This window comes from Tursiops truncatus, chromosome 2, assembly GCF_011762595.2.
Source record: "Tursiops truncatus isolate mTurTru1 chromosome 2, mTurTru1.mat.Y, whole genome shotgun sequence".
Taxonomy (NCBI): Eukaryota; Metazoa; Chordata; class Mammalia; order Artiodactyla; family Delphinidae; genus Tursiops; species Tursiops truncatus.
In genome coordinates, this window is record NC_047035.1 from 101865964 (window position 1) to 101890152 (window position 24189).

The 24189-nt window shown below is 42.0% G+C and overlaps 2 protein-coding genes across 4 annotated transcripts in view; both read left to right on the top strand.

The window, feature by feature from the left end:
* FAM81A (family with sequence similarity 81 member A) overlaps positions 1 to 16242 on the top strand; it is a 123419-nt gene extending 107177 nt beyond the window's left edge. For both annotated transcript variants that reach the window (XM_073801098.1, XM_004322302.4), the window contains exons 5-9: positions 392 to 521; positions 2389 to 2495; positions 8537 to 8672; positions 10247 to 10442; positions 13940 to 16242. In XM_073801098.1, the coding sequence (XP_073657199.1) occupies positions 392 to 521; positions 2389 to 2495; positions 8537 to 8672; positions 10247 to 10442; positions 13940 to 14064 (694 nt within the window). In that variant the 3' untranslated portion in view covers positions 14065 to 16242. The remainder of the gene's footprint in view (positions 1 to 391; positions 522 to 2388; positions 2496 to 8536; positions 8673 to 10246; positions 10443 to 13939) is intronic.
* A 284-nt stretch (positions 16243 to 16526) lies between these two features.
* GCNT3 (glucosaminyl (N-acetyl) transferase 3, mucin type) overlaps positions 16527 to 24189 on the top strand; it is a 107230-nt gene continuing 99567 nt past the window's right edge. Inside the window, exons 1-2 of one of the 2 annotated variants that reach the window (XM_073801086.1) lie at positions 16527 to 16638; positions 23630 to 23770. The gene's annotated coding sequence lies outside the window, so the exon portion shown is untranslated. The remainder of the gene's footprint in view (positions 16639 to 23629; positions 23771 to 24189) is intronic. The other variant, XM_073801088.1, reaches the window with a different exon arrangement.

Here is a 24189-nt window from a genome sequence, read left to right on the forward strand (position 1 = left end):
TCAAATGTGGTAGAAGTTGCCTCCAAAATCCAGAGGCCCCGAACCTGGGAGGGCGGAAGTGGTACTACAGAGCGACGGACCACGTCTGGCTCACTGTGTAAGCTTGTTGTAACTGGGCTCTCACTGCATATTCAGTTTTGTACTCGTGAGCCTTGCAGAGGCTTTGTTGCTTTGATGCTTACATCTCTAGTCTTATTAAGCAACATCCCTGTTGTTTAACTTAAAAACCGTAATGAGAGCAGCTCTCCGCATTCATTCAGAACTCTGTTAAAAGGCATGATTCATAGTGCAGTTTCTTCGAGTGCGGTCGTGCACTTTATAGTGTGTAAGGATGCTGTAGCGCGTGTTTGAAGACTTTGATAAGAATTATCTTTGTCGTTTGCCCGGATAGATGTGACGCCAGCATAGCCAGACTCTCTGCTGAGCACAAAACGACCTACGAGGGGCTCCAGCACTTGAACAAAGAGCAGCAGGCTGCCAAGCTGATCTTGGAAACGAAAATCAAAGATGCGGAGGGACAGGTATGACCTGTTTCAGGTACCTTTGTGAAAGTGAGTATTTGTTCTTATCGAAGAATAACGTGGTGTTGATTATTTCCTGCCTGAGAAACTAGGTAGGGCACCCAGCATAAGCATCCCTTTTCTTCTTCCTCCTTCTGTTTCACTGGAGTGGCCCTTTGTGAGTATGTGACCAAAATGCCAAGATTTTTCAGTACAGTCCTAATTTTAAAGATTCTTTCCCCTCCTTCTTCAAACAATTAACATGTTCCAAAACTTCTAAATTATATCTCCAAAACTATCTCTTACACAGGTAAGTGATCAAAGCATTGTTTTACAGGGCACTCATCCCAGTTGGGGCTCAGGAAATAGATACTTTATTCATGAGACTTATGGACTGCCTCATCACATAGTTTGTATGTGGGAAAAGATTAAAACAAAGCTAGAGAGTAGGCTGGCTAATAAATTTCAGAGTATTCCACCTTGCAATTCACAGATTAATTTCTCAAAGCAAAACTCTTGGCATTTCAGTTTTTTTTTGGCTTCTTAGAAGTTCCCCTTTGCCATAATGGGGCCTATCTTCTAGGACTTTCCCTACAGTGTCGGCCTTACTTGCTATTCTTCATTTAAAGAGAGACTGTTCAGTAAAATGGAGTATCTAGTCAATTTACTGGGTTAAACATACTTGTGTGCTAGCTACCTCTGATAAGGATCTAAAGCTACTTATGTAAAAAATAGTTATTATAAAACCTTGAAAAAAAGAATAAAATGAAATAAGTCCAATAATTTTCTCTAAAGAAATGTGAGGACAGAACTATTAGATCAGAAAATAGATGCTAAGGAAATACTAAGCTTTCTAGTAGCCAAACCGAGTAAAAAACATATAGAAATCCATAAAAAGAGACATAATTTTTCTTTGTTTCGGATCTGATAAATACCTATTCTGTGAATCTCGAATTAAGGAACATCGAACATCAGAATTTTTGCAAAAAATAAAGGCATTTCATAAAGGGCTAGTTTTATATTATTCAGTACATTTTAGTAAAAAGACAAGGAAAATGGATAGGTAGTGGGAGAAAGGAGTGAGAGGAGTTATAGTTTAAAAATTATATATTCTGGTAACTTAACTTGATACGTAGGTAAATCTGGGACCTTGATGGAATCTGTAAGTGATAAGAATTCCATTCTGTGATTAGCAACCACACTAATGGTAGAAATTCCAAGGTAAAAATGACTTACATTTTATGCCAGCAGGGGGAAGTAGTGCTCCTGGGCAGAAGCTGGGCTTGCTCATCAGAGACCTGTAGTTAAAGTGCTCAGTGCATGATGAATATTTTGGCAGTGCTACTGGTCTGATTTTTTTTTTTTTTTTTTGGCTGTGCCACGCAGCTTGTGGGATTTCAGTTCCCTGACCAGACAATGAAACTGGGCCACGGCAGTGAAAGCCCAGAATCCTAACCACTAGACCACCAGGGAACTCCTCTGGTCTTGATTTATTTATTTATTTATTTTCGGTATGCGGGCCTCTCACTGTTGTGGCCTCTCCCATTGCGGAGCACAGGCTCCGGATGCGCAGGCTCAGCGGCCATGGCTCATGGGCCCAGCCGCTCCGCGGCATGTGGGATCTTCCCGGACCAGGGCACGAACCCGTGTCCCCGGCATCGGCAGGTGGACTCTCAACCACTGCGCCACCAGGGAAGCCCCTGGTCTTGATTTTTGATGGGTGTGTATAAAAGAAAATGGAAGTGGAGAGATGAGGCGATCTCCTAAATGAATTTATGAAATTAGATTGAATTTAATGCCATTGACGAGAATACAGCTCACTAATGTTTTCTGAAATTACTTCTGAAAAGGTTTGATATGACATTTACAAGCGAAGTTTCTTTTCCAGATTTCTCAGCTTTTGAACAGAGTGGACTTGTCAATATCCGAGCAAAGCACCAAACTGAAGATGTCCCACAGAGACAGTAACCACCAGCTTCAGCTTTTGGACAATAAGTGAGTAATCAACTTAGAAACATCTGTTTTGGTTGAAGCTCTTCATGAGCTTACTCAATACTGTAATTTTTTCCCTTTTGGTTTTCATTTATTGCACAAGCAAAGTGAAAACCATAATGGAAGTTCACGGGAAAATTTCCTTGTAGCCTGTTGCCACTTTACCTTCCTAATTATTGTTTTTAGTGATTGGATAATAACCCATCTGTTTATCCAACATATATTTCTTGAATATGGCCTAGGTGCTGAGGATCCAGTAATGAAGAAAAACAGGCTCTGTTCTTATCCTTGCGGAGTTGATAGTCTAGCGAGCTGATGAGTATTAATCGAATAATGACCTAAATATAGCACACTAAATATGGTGCATGCTATATTATCACTAATGGTGATAAGTGCTTTGAAGGAAAGATACGTGCTTGTGGTACGCTGAATAATGGTTCCTCCAAATATCGCCACGTTCTAATCCCTGTGAATATTATATGGCAAACAGGGACTTTGCAAATGTGATTAGATTAAAGATCTTAAGATGAGTAGATGATACAATGTTATCTATGTAAACCCGATGTAATAGTCCCTAGAGTCCCTATAAGAGGGAGGCAGGAGTGTCGGAATCAGGAGAGAAGGCCATGTGACAACAGAAGCGGAGATTGGAGTGTGATGTGCTATGAAGGTGGGGGAGGGGGCCATCAGCCATGGAAGACAGGCGGCCACTAGGGGCTTAAAAAGGGAAGGAAACTGTTCTCCCCTCAGAGCCTCCAGAAGGGACCACCTCTGCTGCAGTGAAAACTGATTTCAGACTTCTGGCCTTCAGAACCAAAAAGGAATGACTGTGTTGTTTTAAGCCACCATGTGTGTGGTGACGTGTCACAGTAGCCGTGGGAAGCTAATAGGGTGGTGCTGTGAGAATGAGTAACAGAAGTCTGGTTGTGGGACCTTCCGGAGGAGGCGATGTTGGGAGTGAGAGCTGAAGCACGAATGGCATTCACGAGGAAAAGAGTGAGGTGAAGACACAGGAGATGGAATAGCCCGTCGCAGGAGGAATGTGACATGAGGCAAACTGCAGGGTGCAGAGGGGGCTGAACAGAGCATGCTGGTGGGGAATGAGGCTGGAGAGGAGGTGGGCCAGCATGCAGGGCCCTGTAGACCGTGTTCAGGACATCTTGTTTCTTTCCCTGGAGCAATAAGGAGCTGTTGGAGGATTTTAAGCAGATAGGGTGATATAGTCAGATGTCTATGTTAGTTTTTTAAAATGGCCTTGATCGCAGTTGGAAGATGGATCACAGGGGCTGAAGCAGAGATGGGGATGTCGGCTGTGGGGGGGCATTGTTGCAGGCATCTAGGTGAGAGAGGTCTGCACCTAGGGGCTGCTGAGCTGTCTAGTTACGGACCGTCTGATGTGTTATACTTTGCATTGTGTTTTAGTGACACTTTAAACTGGACTTGCCCCCACTGAAACTCATCTGCTGCTCTTCTGCTCAATCACAGAACCATACACTTTTCCCTGTCATGAATCTTCATGAGCTTGGCATTTTCCTGCCAAAGCAGAGCCAGTAGTGACCATAGATGTGTATGTGTGTGTGTGTTTGTGTATTTGACTTATTATATTTTTTTAAAGATGACTTCAGTATGGAACTTGTTAGAGGCTTGTGGAAGTTTTAAATTTATTATTCTCCTGGTTCTTGTATCTCATTCTCTCCATGCTTAATGCCATTTTAGGGTTATGGCTGATTTAACAGGAATTCTCTTGTGAAAACCATGTTTCCTTTCCTCTAATTATCTGTATTTATATCATTACTGAGTTATGTCACTCTTTCTCATACATTCTGCAGTCTTGCCAAGTACAGAAAGATCTCCCATCCCCTTCCTTCCATCGCACAGGAAGAAAATAAACATCTTAGTATTTTCTCTTCCTCAGTAGATATTATTAGCAGTCATGAACATCTTTCTTTTTCTTCCTACAATTTAAAGTCCAGAAGTCTAGACACAAAGGCTGTTCACAGAGGTAAGGGGACCAAGCCTGGGGCCTGTGTAAGGTAGAAGGACAGATTAGAGTCCCAAAAGGTAAAACCCTGGTTGGATGAACTAGGAGGAAAAAAAAAAATATTCCACAGAGACATCACAAGGAAACTTTCCTGTCGAAATCTTGATTCTGGGTAGAAGGGTAGAAGGCATTCCTTGAAAATTCAGGACCACAGTACAACTTCTACGTGGATTTAGAGCTAGAATTCACGTTACCCAAGCACCTTGAAGAAACCAGAGTAAGTAATTTATCTTAGAATGATCTTGACTTGGTAGTGGCCCGAGATGCCTGGCAGAAACAAATACAAATACTCAGTCTTCAAGTCTTCCCACAGACATGAAACTCTAAGGAACATGAATGTACAGTCAGAAACTGTAGGCCAGGGGAGCTAAGATCCCACATGTCTCGCGGCCAAAAAACCAAAACATAAAACAGAAGCCAAAATATTGCCAAATTCAGTAAAGACTTTAAAAATGGTCCACATAAAAAATTGTAGGCCAACACAAGGAAAAAAAATCACATAAGTAATAGAGTGAGAAGAAACAACAATAAGCAGAATCAGACTTCTAAATACTGCATATGTAGGAATTCTTGGATAAAGTGATGTGTGTGTATATACGTATGTATGTGTACGTGTGGGTATTCACACACATACACATTTTTGAAGGTACAACTAAGGAATAAAAGCTTACCAAAAATGAACAGTCAGGGGAATTCCCTGGCTGTCCAGTGGTTAGGGCTCTGTGCTCTCACTGCTGAGGGCCTGGGTTCAAGCCCTGGTCGGGGAACTAAAATCCCACCAGTGACATGGTGTGGCCAGAAAAAAACCCAACAGAATTGACCAACAGCCAAATTGAGCTTCTAGAAAATATAATCATTGAAAATAAAGTGTAACTTCTTGCCTCCCCTGACCAGGGAGCCTGAACAGTGACCCAGATGGCCTTGGAGTCCATCTTATAACCCCAGAAGTGGAGCCCAGCCCATGGCCCCCCTTGACTGCCGAGCAGAGCCTTGGGCTTTGCCCAAGCAAGGAACCCAACCAACAACCCCTCCTAAAAGCAGAACATACCCAGTGACCTTCCCTGACTAGGGAGCCCAGAGAGCAACCCCACTCAACCACAGAGCACAGCCTGCAGCTCCACCTGACTGCAGGGTACAGCGGGTGGCCCTGCCTGACCAGGGATCCCGGCCAGTGACCTTACTCATCAGGGGTGCACAACCAGCAGCCTGCCCAGTTGTGGAGCCTCAGGCCCCATCATGGAGTCATCAACCAGCACCAGCACTATGCTAGGGAACACAGTGACCCCACCAGACCAGAGGGAACTGCAGAGTCCAGCTGGTGGCTCCATTTGACTGTGCGACCCAGCTAGCAGCCCTGCCTTCCCTGGGAGCCCAGCCAGTAGGATCACCTGACCATAGAGCCCAGCCAGCAGTCCCCCACCACTCACACCTCAGCCCTTCCCAACTAGAGACCTAACAGACATATATAGAGCACTCCATCCAACAGCTGCAGAATATACATTCTTCTTAAGTGCACACAGAACATTCTCAGGATCATATGTTAGGTGACAAAACAAGTCTTAACAAATTAAAGAAGAGTGAAATCATGTTAAGTCCCTTTTCAAACCAAAATGGTATGAAACTAAAAATTAATGACAAGAGTAAATTTGGAAAATTCACACATATGTGAAAATTAAAGAACACACCCCTGAACAACCAGTGGGTCAAAGAAGATCAAAAGGGAAATTCGAAAAATCTTGAAACAAATGAAAATGGAAACACAACATACCAAAACTTATGGGATGCCACAAAGGCAGTTCTATGAAGAAAAAAGAAAGACCTTGAGTAAACAACCTACCTTTATACCTCAAGGAATTAGAAAAAGAAGAATAAACTAAGCCCAAAGATAGCAGAAGGAAGGAAATGATAAAGATTAGGCCAGAAATAAATGAAATAGAGAATAGGAAATAACAGAAAAACAACTGGGGGGAAAATCAGTAAAACTAATTGTTAGCCAAATAGACAAAACTTTAGCTAGACTAACCCAGACAAAAAGAAAGAGGACTCAAATAAATAAAATTATAAATGAAAGAGGAGATACTCTAACTGGTAACACAGAAATACAGAGGATCATAAGAGACTACTATGCACAATCATATGCCAACAAATTGGATAACTTAGAAGACATGAATAAATTCCTGAAACAACCTACTAAGACTGAATCATGAAGAAATAGAAAATCTGAACAGACCAATGATGAGAAAGAAGATCAAATCAGTAATCAAAAACCTCTCAACAAAGAAAAGTCCAGGACCAGATAGCTTTGTGAGTGAGTTCTAACAAACATTTAAAGAAGAATTAATGCCAGTCATCCTCAAACTCTTCCAAAAAGTTGGAGAGAACCCTTCCAAACTCATTGTATGAGACCAGCATTACTCTGATACCAAAACCAGATAGACATTACAAGAAAAGAAAATTACTGGCCAATATCCCTGATGAACATAGATGCAAAAATCTCAAAATGCTAAGAAACCAATTCAACAGCACATTAAAAGAATCATACACCATGATCAACTGGGATTTATCCCTGGGATGCAAGGATGTTTCAGTGTACACAAATCAATCAGTGTGATACATCACATTAACAGAATGAAGGATAAAAATCATTCGATCATCTCAATAGATGTGGAAAAAGCATTTGACAAAATTCAACATCATAATAAAGACTCTCGACAATTTGGGTATAGATAGAATGTATCTCAACATAATAAAGTCCACACATGACAAGCCCACAGCTAATCTAATACTCAACGATGAAATTTTGAAAGCTTTTTCTCTCAGATCAGAAACAAGACAAGGATGCCCACTCTCACCAGTTCTGTTCAACATAGTGCTGGAACTCTTGGCCAGAGCAATTAGGCAAGAAAAAGAAATGAAAGGCATTCAAATCAGAAAAGAAGAAGCAAAATTATCCCTGCTTGCAGATGATATGCTCTTATAGAGAAAACTCTAAGGACTCCATCAAAGAACTATTAGAATAAATGAATTCAGTAAAGCTGCTGTGCTCCATGGTCAGTCTCCCAGGTTAGGTGGGGCTCCATAGTTGGGCAGGACTGCTGGCTTGCCTTCCTGCCCAGGTAAGGCTGAGAAGCTTTGTTTTTGATGATATGACCAGGAAGTTTACTTATCACTTCCTCATGTGTCCCATTGCCTGGCTTAGCCATAGGGCCACACGTAGCTGCCAGGGAGACTGAGAAGTGTAGTTTTGACTAGGTAGCCGTGGATCCAGTTCACATTTGAGGGTTTCTTAATAGGGAAGAAGAGGAGAACAGATACTGCAGAGAACTGGGGGCTTCTACCACAGTGGGTGTTCATTTTATTATTATTATTAAGTCACATATATCCTTGTGTACTTTTATTACTTTCATAATAAAAATAAAAGGGGAGGCAGCAAATGTGGGGTGTTATTTTAAGGTATGTGGAAAGGGAGAGTTATATAGGAATAGAAGTTGGGGGTTGTTTTTTTTTTAATCTTCTGTTTGGTTTAAATTAAGAAATATATCTGTATGGGGCAAGAGCAATTTGGAGAACATTAGAGAGCTAGGGAGCCAGGCTCCAGTCCTGGGAGATAAGAGGGAGAAGCAGGAAGAGTCCAGGGCAAGAGGGGAGCCTGGAGGGGAGCCAGGCTACTGTGTCCTTTGAGCCAAGAGCACCCTGGAACCTCTGAACTGCAAAGATTAGTACGTAGCGTGGCTCTCTGTCACTGTGTGACACCTTGGTGTCCACACTGTCAGCTCTGTACGGGTGGGAGTATTATTAGGTGCTTTTCGGTTATATCCTCCTTCTCTCCTCCCTTCCCAATGTAGCGCTAAGTGCAATTCTAAGAAAAAGGTAAGCATGTAATTCTGAGTGAGCTGAATTTAAAGCTGATATATTTCTGAGAGATTTGATAGTCAGAGACTGAGACTGTTTGATGTCATATTAAAATGGTTTTATGACTAACTTGCTCACTTCCTTATTTTAGATTTAAAGGTACAATTGAGGAACTCAGTAACCAGATTTTATCTGCACGGAATTGGTTGCAACAGGAACAAGAGCGGATGGAAAAAGAACTTTTACAGAAAATCGATCAGCTTTCCTTTGTTGTTAAGGAAAACAGTGTAGGTGTTGATGTTCAGCCATAAACATAGTAAAGTTATTCGGTGGGACCTGCAATGTTTGAATAATACCTCGTAACTTATCATTGATTTATTTAGCACCACATTAAGCTGTTACAGTTGTCTCTTGCCTTAGAATCTCTTTCCATGGTTCATATTGACTCTTTGTGTTTGTTATAGAGAGACAGAGCACTTTGACTTGTTTTGGTTAACAAAGACCAAGTAGAAATTTTCAGTGCTTTCAGCTAAGACGAAGCCAAATCCAGACCTTCATGAACCAAATTGTCCAGCTGCATTTACAATTACATACTTCATTTAGTTTGTTTTAATTCTGCGATCTGGTAGAAACAGTGTTGACTAGATTTCTCCCTCCAGGCCCCTCCATCAAACTATAAACCCAGTATGAGGTGTCACAGTGCAAGATCTAAACAGAATCCAGTTTTCTTTTCCATGTTCCTTCTCATTTTACCCCGCTCTCCTGCAGAACTAAGGTTTGCAGAACTACTCAAAAATCATATCAAGGAAGCCTTGCATATATAGTATTCAATATCAGTACTTGGCAAGCAGTTGTTTTTTGGTTTCGTTATCTAGCCTGACCATCTCCCTCTCCCTTCTCTTTTCTTTCACTGCTTCCTCCCCTTGGACTTGGACGGAGCATAAGTGACTGGTGTAGATTGCATCTCTGGCTCTGCTCTCTCTCGATGCTGAGCTGTTGAATTGCAGACTGTGCACTGAACACGTCAAGAGAGTTTTGTTATGCTGTAGCCCCCTTACAGCTTGATGTTTGTAGTCTTGGCCTCTAAAGCTTGCCTGCAGACCCAGATTCTCATAAGAACCAAGCATAGTGGAGAGGAAAGGAAAGAAAATATTCTGTTTCAAATATTTCTTTACATGTCTCCATATTTTTATCAGATCTCCTGATTTACCTAGATTGGTAATAATACATTTGTAGGCTTCTAGGTCTTTGGAGCACTATTTTTACATCTAGATAGGCTTAATAACTAACAATAAACTCCAGGATAATGGTGACTTTAGTATGATAGAAGCTTATCTATCTTTCACATAAAAGAAGTCTGGGTGTAGGAATCACAGGGCTAATGTGGTAGCTTGTCAGTCCTCAGTGACCCATGATCTTTCTGGTTTAACTCTCTGCCAGTCCTAGAGAGTGACCCTTGTACTCATAGTTCAAGATGGCCGCTAGAGCTCCAGCCATCACCTCTTAGTTCCAAGAACAGAAGAAAGAAAGAAGAGGCAAGGATATGCCTCAGCTATTTTTTAACTTTTCCTGGAAGTTGCCACATACGTTTGTACTTATATCTCATTAGCCAGAACTCAATCATAGGGCCACAGCAAACTCAGGAGACAATAGAAAAGGTAGTCTTTACTCTGGGTGACCTTATAGCCAGCTGAAAATCAGGGCTCTGTTATGGAAGAGGGGGAGAATGGATACTGGGGTGAGCACCAAGCAACCTTTGCAATTCTGTTCCCTGCAGATTGTTCTTAAATGGTATTATGACTGATGCGAATGCATCGGACTCTTTGGAGTAATCGAGTGCCATTCTTATCGTGGATCTCAGGGAGCCAGTGAAAGGGACATGGAGAAGAAGCTCAGCCAGATGTCAGCCAGACTGGACAGAATAGAAGAGAGTCAAAAGAAGAATCTGGAGGTGCAGAGGACAAAACAAGAAGAGGAGAAGGTGCACGGGCGAATCAGCAAGCTTGAGTTACAGATGACCGAGGACATGAAGGAAATGAAAGCAGAAGTTGATGCGGGTAGGCCAAAAAGAAAACGGTTCTCTGGGTCATTTTCTGTTTGATCTAAAATCCAGTGAATTAATATTACCCTACAACTACCACCAACCTGGCTGATGAAGTGTCCTTAGGTGATTTTCTAAGTAGCTGTGGTATATTGAACGAAAATGTTGCTTCGTAGCCAAGGACGTGAAGACAGACCTCGAGAGACAGGCAAACAAGCCTAAAATCGCTTAGCTTGGAACTGATGTACATTTTCTTTAGTGCCACCTGCAGATTCTTTTCTGATCCAAGCCGAGGTCAATATGCCTCAGAAATAAGCATATATCTTTTTTTTTTAGGCTTAAATACTTTATTCTGTATTTACTAAATGTGTCTCCCATGCTTATTTGATCCATTATATAATCTAGCAACAAAGAACTAGAGAATATATAGGGAGTAAGACAAAATGAAATCTTAACAAAATTAAAGAGGATATTTTTATTCTTTAAGATTAAATACTATTAAAACTAAAATGCATTGTTTTCTTCTCTGTTAAAAGCATTTTATATGTATCTATATAAAGCATATATCTTTGAGGGGCCTTTGAAGGCCTATTTTATACGGCTGGCAATGTCCCACCATGGCAATGAATGATTCTCCTTTGCTCAAAAGTCCACAGGGCCCATTCCTCCACACTTGTTTAGAAGACAGTGTTAGAGATGATTTTAAGTTCTGAAGTGCTGCCAGGTAAAGGAGGGATTCGATTTATCCTCTGAACTCAGGAATACAGAACTGGGACCAATAACTGGAAGTTACCTGAAGACAGACTTTAACTCAGTATGAAGCAGAAGCATCTACAGTTAACGGTCCTAGAAAGACACGGGTGCTTTGTGAGTCTCAGAGCTCTTTACTGAAAGTATTTAAGTGAAGACTTGTTGACCATGGTCAGGAAAGAGAAGACAGACGGGTAGTGTGGGAAGGGGAACTATATTATCTCCTGATTCCTTCCAGTTTTCTGGTTCTGTGAATTTTCTTCATGGAATTGTTCTATTTTGGCCACATGGAAATAAAAGTAGTTAGTTATCCCAAGAATAATTTTGTTGTAACCACCACAAGGTTACTATTTTACTTAAGGAGAAGCTGCCATTAAATTTATGAATTTTAGAACTTGTGAAGATAAAAATGAATTTTCTTTCTTGGTCTTTTGGGTAGAATATGGTAGATGAATATTTTATTGATGGTTAACTTTGCATCATTTGCTGAGTGGATTTATTGTCAGCTATCCAACCTATCACTGAGGTTGTGAATAGTTAGTACCTAATAAGAAGCATAGGAGCCTTTTAAAAATCAAAAATATTGACTTTTTCTTGTTACAAAAACAAACTTCTTAGTGGAAAATCATAAAGCACAAAAAAACCCACAAAAAAACCCTCCTATTACCCAGAGTTCTTTTTTATGTATATTACCTTTCTATACATACAGGATATATATATATATATGCTTTTCCAAATACAGGCTCATGCAATACATGCTGAATTGTAACCTACTCTTTTATTTAGTAATATGTTGTATCTTTTCATTCAGTAAGGACATTATTTTTTTTAAAACTCGCTCATTTTTTATTATTAATATTATTATTATTATTATTATGGCTGCACCACGTGGCTTGCGGGATCTTTAGTTCCCTGACCAGGATTGAACCCAGGCCCTCGGCAGCGAAAGTACTGAATCCTAACCACTGGACCACCAGGGAATTCCCAACAAAATTATTTTTAATAAGGAGTTTTTATACTTCTTTTTCATGAATTGTTACATAAAGAAAATTTTCTGAGAGAAAACTCTAAATATGCTAATGAAGACAAGATGTTTTTGACACTTATTTTAAAAACCAATAGGGGACTACCCTGGTGGAGCAGTGGTTAAGAATCCACCTGCCAATGCAGGGGACATGGATGGGTTCGATTCCTGGTCCAGGAAGATCCCACATGCCGCGGAGCAACTAAGCCCGTGCGCCACAACTACTGAGCCTGCACTCTAGAGCCCGTAAGCCACAACTACTGAGCCCGTGAGCCACAACAACTGAAGCCCGTTGCACCTAGAGCCAATGCTCTGCAACAAGAGAAGCCATTGCAATGAGAAGCCTGTGCACCGCAACGAACAGTAGCCCCTGCTCACCGCAACTAGAGAAAGCCCATGCGCGGCAACGAAGACCCAAAGAAGCCAAAAATAAATAAATTAATTAATTTTTTAAAAACCAACACGAATATAGAATAATACAAAATTACCTTTTGATTGGGAATTTTTTCTATTTTTAGCTTTTTATTTTGAAATAATTTCAAATTTAGTAAAACCATTAAGACTAGTCCAAAAACTATACATCTTTCACTTAGATTCACCAATTGTTAACACTTTTGAAATTTGCTTAATGTGTGAGTGTGTGTATGAATATAATTTTTTTTCCTAAATCTTTTGGGAGTAAGGTGCAGAAGCCAGAATACCTTTTTACCCCTATATTATTTCAATGTATATACCCTAAGAACAAGGACATTCTCTTAAGTAACTATGGTACAGTGTAATATTGATGAAACATTTTTCTTTTCTTTTTTTTAAGGAATTTTGCCTTTTTAAAAAAAATTTTTATTATTTATTTATTTATTTTTGCTGCGTTGGGTCTTTGTTTCTGTGCAAGGGCTTTCTCTAGTTGCGGCAAGCAGGGGCCACTCCTCATTGCGGTGCGCGGGCCTCTCACTATCGCGGGCCTCTCACTATCGCGGCCTCTCTTGTTGTGGAGCAGAGGCTCCAGACGCGCAGGCTCAGTCGTTGTGGCTCACGGGGCTAGTTGCTCCGCGGCATGTGGGATCTTCCCAGACCGGGGCTCGAACCTGTGTCCCCTGCATCGGCAGGCAGATTCTCAACCACTGCGCCACCAGGGAAGCCCCGATGAAACATTTTTCAATACTCAATTTTCAAGTTTCACCATTGTTTCCTTTACAGCAGACCTTCCCCAATCCAGGTTCTAATCCAGAATCACATATCATATTTAGTTACCATGTTTCTTTATTTAGTCTCCTTTAATCTAGGTCAGTTCCACAGTAGTGTTGTCATCATTAAAGAGCACAAGCCAGCACTTTGTGGAGGGTCTCACAGTTTGGATCTGTTTCCTTCCTTTTAATGAGATTCAGGGTGTGCATTTTGAACAGAAATGCCACAGAAGTGATGTGTCCTTCCCAGGGTTTTCTTATCGAGGATACATGATGTTGGTTCCTCCCAGTGTTGGTGAAGTTAGCTTTGATCTCTTGGTTAAGGTGGTGTCTGTCAGATTTCTCCGCTGTAATATTTCCTTTTTCCCTTTGTATCTATCTGTAGGGAGATACTCTGAAACTAGGTAACTATCCTGTTTCCCATCAAACTATTATTCTAGTAGTTTTAGTATCTATTGATATCTTTTGCCCAGATCAATTATTACTATCTGCTGTAGATTTGATCCAGGCTTGTTTTTTAATATTGACTCCTATGAAATTTACCTCTTCTTAAAGGGTTTACAGCCATCTATGAAAGCATAGGATCCCTCAGGCAAGTTCTCGAAGCCAAGATGAAGCTGGACAAGGACCAGCTACAGAAGCAAATCCAACAGATGCAGAAGCCGGAAGCTCCAATGTGAAGGGACTTGGGACATGGACCTCAAAGGTGGTTTTGCCAGTGGGGCCGGGAACTGGATACCTCTGTAGCCAGGCTGTACCTGCATTCAGGATTGTTCTATTCATGGCGTGCATGTGCCGAGAAATGTGTTTTCATGGTTCTAAATGTTTACCTGGAGTCTTGAAAACACTCTCTTTAAAAGTATTACGTACCGTTTTTACCACTTTATTCCACTTCTCTAAATTCAATGGAATATCCTGCCCTCCCCGGATTTTGAAAGGCTTTTATCCCTTTCGTTTTATGAATGAGAAAAGACTTAACAATTTTCCTTCGATGCTTGATGCTCTAGCCAAGACTTTACTCTTGAAAAATGTCGTGGTGATTTTTTTAAATTAAGAAGATAATGAATTATCACAGGAATGTGTTGTTCCTCACCCTAAATTAAGAGAATGTCCTGATAGATTAGAATTCAACCCTTGAGTCCATATTTGGATTTTATTATTGTTGTCTGTGCATTTCTTATATTGGTATTTTCTTGTAAATCTGTCTTTTGTAGGGGGAGGGGATTTAACATTTGGAAAAAACCCTACCATTTATGCAGTGAAAATAGTTTAAAAATTGATAACTGCCATATAGATTACTAATTAAAATGGAAACTTACGACAATTATCTAGATAATGCAAGGCACAATTATCTCCATCGACCACCTAGTTATACCAGGTTTTAATATTGAAAACCTTTTTCAGTTATCCACCGCCTGTATAGTGATAGCCATATATTCAATAACGGAATGGCGGTTAATAGCCTGTTTATTACACAATTAGTTGTTCATTAATCGTAATGGGATGTGAAAATTTTTCAGGCTCTTTGATCTCCTCTCTAAATTTTTCCAAAATTGACACAAAGTGCTAGGGTTTATATACACTTATTGTAACTATATTCTTGTGCCTTGGTTTTATCACGTCAGTGCACTCTACCCTATAACAGTTTTGCGGACAAAATAGAAGGCACGATAATACATCAGAATTACGATGTAAAAATGGGATCCTATGTATTTTTTAAATGCTCTTAAGAATTTTATCACTGTTAAGATGTTAATCATTCACTATCAGTAACGGAACAGATATTCATACTTTTGTATGGCCAGAGAATCAAATTGGTATTGCATTTATAACAATGTTAAGAAACATTCATTTTGAGCAACTTCGTAGATGATGGGTGTTTTATTTTCAATCGCTATATTTGATTAGTCATTGAAAATGGGCGCCAGTGCTATTCGTTCACCTGTGTCTGTAAAAGCTAATAGTGAGACACACGCCATTCTAAACTACGAGGGTGGCCAGGAAAAAGAAAACAGGGATACTTTGAAAGATTGAAAAACTTTTTTTTTGTTTGCCTAGGACTCAGGAAAATTAAAGCATTTTCTATTTTAGAAGAAATCGTAACTGAAATCTCTAACTGGCTATTACTGTTCACCCATAGAAATTATGCTGCTGAAGTACATAATAGTTTACCCTCAATGGCTTGACAAATTTTTTTTTTAACTTGGACCAGAGAAGTCACGTAAGGAATATGTCATCCAACATATATTTCCTTATTTTGTCACCAATCTTTGCATCTCTATATAGGAAGACTATGTCCACTTAGTGAAAAAACAAAAAGGTTAATGCTCTTCCGCAATCAGAAAGTGAGTTTCTTTTTGTGATAGAGTAGCCGTGTTTAGTACAGTTCTCCTGGCTTCAGCACAAACCGCAGCACCGAGAGCCATGGCCCCTCCAGCGTCTCTCTCCTCTGCGGGCCCCGAGGAGGAAGAGTCAGCACGTGTCACACCTGGGAAGAGGGGGACAGAGGACACCAGCTGGACGCAGGTCAAGGGGTGACGTGAGTGGGTGATGCTTCTAATGCTGCCACCACCACGTCACGAGTTCTGGCGGGGGTTCTCCACCCTGGCTGCAAGTTGGAATCACCTGGGCAGTTCAAAAAGCTACCAGCGCCCAGACTGCGCCCCCAGACCAACTAAGTCAGAACCTCTGGGAGGGGATGCAGGCGGCCGCACACGTCAGAGGCCCCTGGGTGACTCACGTGTTGTGAACCCCGAGCTCCAACGTCCTCTTATCACCAAAGTTTAAATGAGAATCAGCTTCCCTGTAGTTTCCTTTATCAGAAATTTGCAATAAAAAGAATAAAACTTCCAAATCAGTGTGGCGTATGATTTTTAAACTTTTAGACTTTTAGTGTGAGGTGAAATTTAATTAGGTAAAATACCATAGGAAATCTCCTCTTACTTTTCTGGGGAAACCTTTTGGTGGTTGAAATAAAGTGCTCTGCGTCCTGGCAGACCTGCTGGTAAGTGGAAAGTCCTGGGGAGCTGCTCCATCCTTGGGTCTCCAGCTACGGGTGTCTTCTCGGCTCTGGAATAACCACAGCTAGCAGTTTCTAGCGTGTGCTGTGTGCCCACGCTATGACCTTGGTGGATGTTCACTCATTTCATTATAACAACAACGAGTTGAGTTAAATACTGTTTGTTTCCCCATTTTACAGATGAGAAAACTGAGTCATGTAAAGGTGAAGCAGCTTGCCCCAAATCCTGCAGCGGGTAAGTGGGAGGCATGATCAAACCTGGCAGCTTACTTCCACAGTCTGGGCACCTACCCTACCCTACCCTACCTCTAAAGATAACAGCCTTGCCTAACTTTTTTTTTTTTTTGGCCACGCCGTGCTGCATGCGGGATCTTAGTTCCCCGACCAGGGATCAAACCCGAGTCCCCTGCATTGGGAGCACAGAGTCCTAACCACTGGACCACCAGGGAAGTCCCCAGCCTTGCTTCCCACATAACTCGGACTTGCCAGGCCACTGACTCCAGCCCCATCTCTGCATGACCTTACGGTTCTGCCATCTGAGTCCCTGTGCATTTTAATGCCCCAATTCCAAATATCAAAGAGAGGCAATCTTATTAGCTTTGCTTGGGTCAGATGTCTTCCTCTGGTTGGATCAGTGAAGGTGAGGTAGTTGATGCCACAGGACTGTAGGATCGTAGGCATTTCATCCCCTGTCCTTGGCTGTCCGAGGTAGTGGACTGTGGCTCTGTGCATTGGGAGATGGGTTGTGTTGGGTGAGTACAGAGCAGAATAGAAAGACAGCGCCCTCTGAATTGTGGTCATCCCACTAGGCTTTCAGCCTGAAAAAAAAAAAAAATCACAAACCACTCAGGACATCCTGGAAACTCAATGGTAACTCTGTGGAGTTTTTCTGTCACTGCTGTGTGACCTTGGGTAGTTCTTAACCTCTCTGAGTGTCATTTTCTTATCTGCAGAATAGAGATTAAAATAATTTAAAAGAGGGAGCTGGTTCATCGTTTTCAAAATACTGAAGTAATTTATGCAATACGTATTAGGTATCAGATGGTGAAAAATGGGGCCTGGGGAGGGCAGAAAATATATGGGGGGTCCATGTTTCGGTCCAAAGTGTCCCAGTATCTGCGGGGACTGTGTATGGGCAGTGATTAACCTCCGAAGAAAGTGATAGCCCAGCCTGAGACAGAGAAGAGCAGTAGAGCCCGTATGAAGAAATAAGCAGATGGGACCATCATGGAGATAATCCCTGAATGAGGGGAAGGGCTGGGTAGATCCTCAAGCTAGTTGGTCTCATCTGTGGAGCAGGTGTGGCTTCCCCAGGAGCATTGAGAGGGTTGTGATGGGTGGGATCAGAGCTGGGGAAGGACAGACTCCACATCAGGAAGGGTAAAGATAGATACGGAGGTTGAGGATGCAGAGCCCGGAGCTCAAGTTGGGAATTGAGAGGCAGAACCGTGGGGGCTGAACCCAAATGGCTGGCTGGCATTTGAGGCCTTTTTATATATAGACTGGAAGACTCAGTGTGTGGCTGGGCTGGATGACAAAAGGTGTGCATCAGAAGCAGACAATCGTCAGCGCTGTGCTAAGGAAAAACTGCCAGGTGAATTCGGTATCCCTTCGAATAGCGGCAGTACCGTAGAATTACACGTAGGATAATGTGCAGAAGGTTGTGTTTCTCGTGCTGAATTTTGGGTCCAGTTAATGTCAAAAACATTTTTTGTCATCCGTAGAAATCGAGAGTTAAAGGACTTTTCTAGGTATCCTTTTATATAGGTACTTGCACTGCAGATCCACCTATTAGAGTCAGAATACTGGCTGTGGTAGGCAGTATGGAACATGTCTCCCAATGATCCCTGCCTGCTGGCATTCACCCCTTGTGCGATCCCCTCCCCTGGAGTATGGCCTGGACTTGTTAACGCACTTCTCATGAATAGAATATGGCAGACGTGGTGGCTTGTCACTCCTGAGATTAGGTTGTAAAAGGATTCCCCCCGACCCCCGTCTTACCCCTTGTGCTGTGGAGGCAAGCTGTCCTGTTGTAAGTAGCCTCGTGGACAGGGCCGTGTGGTATAGTCAAGAACTGAGGCCTTCAGTCCAATAGCCTGAAATGAACCGACACTTTCCAGCCATCATGTGAGTGAACGGAAGTGAATCCCCTCACCCCAAAGAAACGAAAGCAGGAACTTGGACAGTTGTATACCTGTGTTCATAGCAACATTGTTTACAACAGTCAAAAGGTGGAAGCAGCCCAAGTGTCCACTGATGGTTGAATAGATATGCAAAGCATTGTGTATGCATACAGTGGAATACTATTCAGCCATAAAAAGGAAGGCACTTCTGACACATGCTACTACATGGACCTTATGCTAAGTGCAGTAAACCAGTCACAAAAGGACAAATATTCTATGATCCCACTTGTATGAGGTACGTAGAGAAGTCAGATTCATAGGGACAGAGAGTAGCATGATAGTTGCCAGGGGCTGAGGGGTGCTGTGGGGAAGAGGGAGTTAATATCTAATCCACAGGGAGTTTCAAGTGGGGAAGGTGTAAAAGTTCTGGAGATGGATGGTGGTGACGGTTGCACAACAGTGTGCATGTACTGAATGCCGTAGAACTGTACATTTAAAAGTGGTTAAAATAGCAGATTTTACATATAGCTTACCACAATAATAATGTAGAAAAAAAGAACCAAAGAAGTGGAATTAATTAGGAGTGGATTATTTTTATTGATTAAAGTTAAGGTGGAAAAGCGGGGTTGTCCTAGCAGTGCGAAGAAAATAATGCAAGTCCTATTATCAGCTGGGAGGGACGTGGCAATTAAGAGTTATTTGCGGGCCTCAGGCGATGGTATAAGATAAGTTAGTGGTTTTGAGAATTAGGTCTTTAGAATAAAATCCAGTGAGGAATGGTATTCCTGTCAGTGCTAGGCTTCCAGTAATGAAGGCTGTTACAGTAGAAGGTACTGCTTTAAATAGGCCTTCTGTTTTTCAAGTGTCTTGTTCATCATTTAGGCTGTGAATAATAGAGCACCTAAAACAATATGGCCTTAAAAAAGGCGTGTGTGCAGATGTGGAGGAATGCTAGATAAGGCTGGTTAATACCAATTGTTGCCATTATAAGGCCTAACTGGCTTGAAGGAGAAAAAGCGACAGTTTTTGTTTGTTTGGTTTTGGTTTTTTTTTGTGGTACGCTGGGCCTCTCACTGTTGTGGCCTCTCCCGTTGCGGAGCACAGGCTCCGGACGTGCAGGCTTAGTGGCCATGGCTCAGGGGCCCAGCCGCTCCGCGGCATGTGGGATCCTCCCAGACCGGGGCACGAACCCGTGTCCCCTGCATCGGCAGGCGGACTCTCAACCACTGCGCCACCAGGGAAGCCCCGACAGTTTTTTTTAATATCATCTTGGGTAAGGGCGCATATTGCTGCAAATAGTGTCGTAACAGCCCCTAAGCATAATGCTATTGTTTGGATGAATTTATTATTTTCTGTTAAAGGGTAAAAGCGGATAAGTAGGAAAATACCTGCTACAACCATTGCACTTGAGTGGAGTAAGGCTGAAACGGGGGTAGGGCCCTCCCCTCTGCTGCTGAGGGAAGTCGTGGGTGAAGACCAAATTGGGCGGATTTTCCAGTTTCGGCTAACACGAGTCCTATTAGAGGTAGGTTTGAGTGGCCTAGGTCGAGTATGAAGATTTGTTGCAGATCTCATGCGTTTGAGTTAAATAGAAATCACGCTATTACTCTAATAAATCCAATGTCTCCGATAAGGTTACATAGAATTGCTTGGAGAGCAGCTGTATTTGCATCTGCTCACCCATACCATCATCCGATAAGAAGAAAAGATATAATTCCGACCCCTCTCATCCAATAAAAAGTTGAAAAGAAGTTGTTCACAGTGACGAGAATGAATATTGTGATAAGAAAGAGGAGTAAATATTTAAAGAATCGGTTAACATTAGAATCTGAGTGTATATATCATATTGAAAATTCTATAATAAACCATCTTCTAAATAATGCTACTGGTACAAATATTATTGAGAAATAGTCTGTTCTGAAGCTAAGTGATAATTTAAGGGTTTGGATGGTAATTCATCGTCCGTTTGAGATAATTATTTCTGGGCCTGTATGAATGAATATTATTGTTAGAATTAAGCTAGTAACAAAAGCATATGAGATAGGGGTTTTTACATATGGTGGGTATTTGTGGCTTTTGTAAATGTTGGTGTTTGTTATTATCATTGGTATTGTTAATATGAAGAGTGTGACTAACGTGAAAGAGGAGAATAAGTTTATTACTTTTATTTGGAGTTGCACCCACCCGAGTCAAGACTTCAGTTGAGACGGCAGCCCTGGCAGTTTTACCACAATCTCATGAGAGACGGTGAGCCAGAAATACCCAGCTAAGCCACATGCACATTTTTGACCCATAGAAACTGTGAGGTAATAAAATACATGTTGTTTGAAGTCACTACATTTGGGGGTAATTTGTTATATACAGTAATTAACACACCAGCACTGGGGAATCTTGACAGAATTTTTTTGTGGAAATGCCTGATGTTATGTTACAAATTACATTGTCCACTATATAATCCTATTTAATACACTTTCTGAGCAGGAAATGACCTTAAAAACATATCGAATGACATATATACCTTATCACATTTAATCTTTGTAATTACCCTATTTGGTATGTACTATTATTTCCATTTTGTGAGGGAGCAGATTATGGAAGGTCATACAGCTAATTTGTGGAGGAGCAGGGATGTGAATGCATATCTATCCTTCTCTAAAGCCCAGGCTGACATTTTGCTCCAAGATAAGCCAACACCAAGACATAACGTGATTGGTTTAATAATCCCAAAGCTGATTGGAATCAGAATCCTCTCTGGATCGGTGGTCTCAGCGTGTTCCCAGACCAGCAACATTGGCATCACCTGGGAAGTTGTTAGAACTATAAACTCTTGGGCCCCACCCCAGACCCACTGGATCAGAAACTCTGGAGATGGGCTCAGCAACCTACTTTAACAAGTCCTGCAGATGATTCCAATGCAAGTGGAATTTGAGAATCACTGAGCTAGAGCTGCACTATAATACAATAGCCATTGGTCACGTCGACCATTTAAATTTAAATTAATCCAAATTAAATAAATTTAAAAATTCAGTTGCTCAGTTGCACTAGCCATATTTCACATGCCCAATAGCCACATGTGGTTAGTGGCTACAGTATTGTCCTGTGCAGATGTAGAACATTTCTATTGTCACAGAAAGTTCTGTTAGACAGCCCTGATCTACAGCAATAATTTCCTCACCTTTTCAACTGACAGCTCTGTCCACAACTCTGTACCTTCGTGGTCAGCCTAGAACGAGATTTGGACCCGGAACTTTCCTCCAGCCTCACCCCTACAATGTTATGTCAGTTGTCCCTAACAGAGATGATTTCCCAGGTCCTTATAAGGTTTTGTCTCATCTGCCAGTCCTGATCAGTAGATATTGCTGCCTGGACTGAGTTGAGAAGGATTCGAAGGCTGGTGCCAGGCCCAAGGGGAGGGGCCAAGGTGTGTGAACCAAGGGCCAGCTGCAGATTCTCACCAGGACATCCCAGGCGTGGAGGATGCCCAGCAAGGGGTTGCCAGCCAGGGGACTTGAGTAATTCTTTTTTTTTTAAACATCTTTATTGGCGTATAATTGCTTTACAATGGTGTGTTAGTTTCTGCTTTATAACAAAGTGAATCAGTTATACATATACATATGTTCCCATATCTCTTCCCTCTTGTGTCTGCCTCCCTCCCACCCTCCCTATCCCACCCCTCTAGGTGGTCACAAAGCACCGAGCTGATCTCCCTGTGCTGTGCGGCTGCTTCCCACTAGCTGTCTATTTTACATTTGGTAGCGTATATATGACTTGAGTGATTCTGATGCCGCCTAGGGAGACGGATCCAGCAGGCCTGGATTAGAGTGAGCCCAAGTGGAAAATATAAAGGGACACCAAATACTCTGTAATTAAGATAAATAGTATGTCAATGCAGTACTTTTTAAAAATCAAAATTAATGCCACAAAATGCACAATGAACAAAATACCAAACCTCCACAAACCATGCTGTGTGGAGCTATTTTGGACCTGAGGCAAAAAGAAAAATGTGTGCCCTATATACATGTTTTATGTAATTTTATTTAAATTTTTGACATTTGTGCATCATGAGATTTTTTTGGTTAATTTAGATTTTTAGAAATATTGCACAAAAATACTATTTACTGGGCTTCCCTGGTGGCGCAGTGGTTGGGAGTCCGCCTGCCGATGCAGGGGATACAGGTTCGTGCCCCGGTCCGGGAGGATCCCACATGCCGCAGAGCAGCTGGGCCCGTGAGCCATGGCCGCTGAGCCTGTGTGTCCGGAGCCTGTGCTCCGCAGCGGGAGAGGCCACAACAGTGAGAGGCCCGCGTACCACAAAAGAAAACAAAAAAAAAACTCTTTATTTTGACGGCTGAGGGTTTTGGCTGCTCTTCTCTTTATACTTAGCATTTGAGATGAGAGCTCACTCACCTCATTCTAATCTCGGCCCTGCCCAGAGATCTAGAAATTTGGAGCTAAATCCAGTTCTCAATTATTGTTATTAGCTTATCTCAGGCATGTCTGATTGCTTTAGGTGGTTTCTGGTCTGTTTTTATCCCTAATTGTCATGCTTTGTTTAATCTTCAAACTTGTGACCCAGTGTTTCTTGGTGGTAGGTTGGGACACAAAGAAAACAAAGCTCTGACCTTTCTGAGACTCAGAGGAGGATGGCAGGGGAGCGGGATGGAGAGGAGTGAAAATGCTTGCATGGTCTCGTCACTCGCTGCTGTCATCATAGAGAGAGCTCTGCCGCGCCACTTGGCCAGCCCTTGGGATTCACTGTCCTTTGCTGCCCCTATGTGGAGGGAATAGAAACTTCTAGGGAATCTTTTTTAAAAAATTGTGGTACAGTTGATTTACAATATTATAGTAGTTTCAGGTGTACAATATAGTAATTCACAATTTTTAAAGATTATACTCCATTTATAGTTATAAAATATTGGCTATATTCCCCGTGCTGTACAATATATCCTTGTAGTTTATTTATTTTATACATAATAGTTTGTACTTCTTAATCCCCCACCCGAATCCTGCCCCTCTCCCCTGCCCCATAACCACTAGTTTGTTCTCTAAATCTGTGAGTCTGTTTCTGCTTTGTTATATTCACTAATCTGTTTTATTTTTTAGATTCCACATATAGGGAATATGTTTCAATAGGAAGAACCCAGAACGAAGGAATGCCTCTGTGGAAGAGCCCTTGGAGATCCTTGAACTCCACTCTCATTTTCTAGAACAGGAAACCAGAGAAATTAAAAGTGGGCTTTGCAGGTGAGGACGCGTGACAGTATGATAGACAAGCTGTACCCATAATAGTGACTTGGCACCAGCTGTGCACGGGCTGGGACGTGGCAATGAACAAAACAGACCAAAATGTCTGCCTTCATAATTTTTGGCTACGTTGGGTCTTTGTTGCTGAGCGCGGGCTTCTCTCTGGTAGTGGCCAGCAGCGGGGGCTACTCTTCGTTGCGTGCGCGGGTGTCTCATTGCGGTGGCTTCTCTTGTTGCGGAGCACGGGCTCTAGACGTGTGAGGTTCAGTAGTTGTGGCACACGGGCTTAGCTGCTTCGCGGCATGTGGGATCTTCCTGGACCAGGGCTCGAACCCGTGTCCCCTGCATTGGCAGGCGGATTCTTATCCACTGCGCCACCAGGGAAGCCCCTGGCTGCCTTTATAGAGTTTCAAGTCTAG